General features: G+C 60.5%; 1 protein-coding gene across 1 annotated transcript in view; it reads left to right on the top strand.

Annotated features, from left to right (window-relative positions):
• Positions 1-454: 454 nt before the first annotated feature.
• RGS5 (regulator of G-protein signaling 5) overlaps positions 455-1,980 on the top strand; it is a gene marked incomplete at its 5' end in the record, with an annotated part of 4,076 nt that continues 2,550 nt past the window's right edge. The window contains 3 exons of the mRNA XM_009703508.1: positions 455-516; positions 626-792; positions 1,309-1,466. Of these exons, the coding sequence (XP_009701810.1) occupies positions 455-516; positions 626-792; positions 1,309-1,466 (387 nt within the window). The remainder of the gene's footprint in view (positions 517-625; positions 793-1,308; positions 1,467-1,980) is intronic.

The following is a 1,980-nucleotide window of genomic DNA, read 5'->3' as shown; positions in this document are numbered from 1 at the left end:
GGAGTGGGCGGGCTGTGGGAGTGCAGGGGTGCTGACCCCAGCCCCAGCACCGCAGGGCTGGAATGATCTGGCCCCCTCTGCCCCCCGCAGTGGGCAGCATCCTTCCCCACCCCAGTGGGAAAACAGAGGGATCCTTCCCAGCTGCCTGGAGAGCCCCCGCGCTGCTCTCTGGTGCACGGGCGCTGGGGCAAGGCTCTGCTCAAACACGGGGGAATTCGCCCACCCAGCCCCATCCTCACCTTTCCTGGCACTCCGCTCTCCCCAGGAGGAGGGGACTTGTGCTGCCATGCAATGGCATCCCCATTGCTCAACCATTGCCCCTGCTCTGCAAACGTCTCCACAGCTGGTTACTCCCTTCCTCCCCATTTTTAAAGGAACTATTTAAAAACCTGAAGCCCAGCCTGGGGCTGTGGGTGGGAGCATGGACCACCTGGGCTTTCTTTACTCCCTTCAGGCCATCACCGGAGGAAGCTCTGCAGTGGCGCGATTCCCTGGAGAAGCTCCTGCAAAACCCCTGTAAGTTCACATCCTTCTGTTGTCACGTCCCCCCCTCCACGTTCCCCCTGGTGGGGGCTCAGCCCCCCGGGGAGCCCCGGTGCTCAGCGAGGGCTCGGCCCCTCTGCAGACGGGCTTGCCAGCTTCCACAGCTTCCTGCGCTCTGAGTTCAGCGAGGAGAATGCAGAGTTTTGGGTGGCCTGCGAGGACTACAAGAAAACCAAGTCCCCTCTGAAGATGGCGGAGAAGGCCAAGAAGATCTATGAGGAGTTCATCCAGACCGAGGCACCCAAAGAGGTCAGTGGCCACGGGGCAGGAGATGGTGCCAGGAGGGATAGGCTGCTGCCCTGGTGGCCTCCATCCCACAGGAGAGCGATGGCTGCAGGGCACCTCCGACCACAGCCGAGGGGCTCGGAGGGCTGTACCCTCGGCAAGGGGCAGCCCCATCCCCACGTGCTGCACTCCCACCCCTCACAGCCCCAGTGCCCCTGTTTGCATGCTCAGGCTGTGCTGGGTGGCCTCCTGCCACAGGCACCTCCGGCACATCCCTGTCCCCCTCTCCCCACAGAGAGCTTACATTAGTCATAAGGGCTACCAACATACAGCAATCCTCCTCCCCAAGTTAGCTTTGCTGCAGAATAGACCTCATCCTTACAGGTTTGCCACCAGTAATTCCCCCCCAAGAAGTGAACCTGCTTCAGTCCCTCCCCATAACCTTTCATGGTTGTTGGTAGGACAGAGCAGGCGAGGGGAGATGCCACCACCCACCCCTCGCAATGGCAGGGTCCCCATCCCTCTTACACTCCATCACAGGTGAACATCGACCACTTCACCAAGGCTGTGACCATGAAGAACCTGGTGGAGCCATCACCAAGCAGCTTTGACATGGCCCAGAAGAGGATCTTTGCCCTGATGGAGAAAGACTCCCTGCCCAGATTTGTGCGGTCAGAGTTTTATCAGGAGTTAATCAAGTAGCAATGCGGCAGGGCTGTGCAAGGCATTCTCCGCGGGCCGTCCCACTGCTTCCCTCTGAACACCTGCCCCTTCTCCTGCAGCCGCTTTGCTTTCTTGATACCACCCTAGAAGAGCACCCAGGGGCGTTGCTAAACATCTCCCCCCGTGCTCTGGATTGCCAGATGTCCTGATGCTTCCTCTCTTACAGTCTCTTTCCTCTCCCACAAAAGACCAATTAGCAGAAACCCTTGGTGATCCTCACTGGGTTTGGGACCCAGAAGGGCGGTGGAGCAGCCCCAGCCCCACAGTGACCGGGAGCCACTCGGGCAGCCAGCGCGTCCCTGGCGCTGGGGGCCTTGGCTTTAGTCGGCAGCTCTGAGGCTCCGGCTCTGCCTTCTTAGGACTTCCCTTAGGACATGACGATTTTTCTCCCAGTTTTGCCCATGTCACTGGTTTGGCCCAGGCTCGCTCCCTGCTCCCACCTTCCCAGGGCGTTGCTGAGGGTGCAGAGGCGACCCTACGGGTGCTCCC

The sequence above is a fragment of the Cariama cristata genome, unplaced genomic scaffold (genome assembly GCF_000690535.1).
Source record: "Cariama cristata isolate BGI_N322 unplaced genomic scaffold, ASM69053v1 scaffold19487, whole genome shotgun sequence".
Taxonomy (NCBI): Eukaryota; Metazoa; Chordata; class Aves; order Cariamiformes; family Cariamidae; genus Cariama; species Cariama cristata.
Note: the sequence above shows the minus strand (reverse complement) of the source record. Positions and strands in the feature narration are given on the sequence as shown.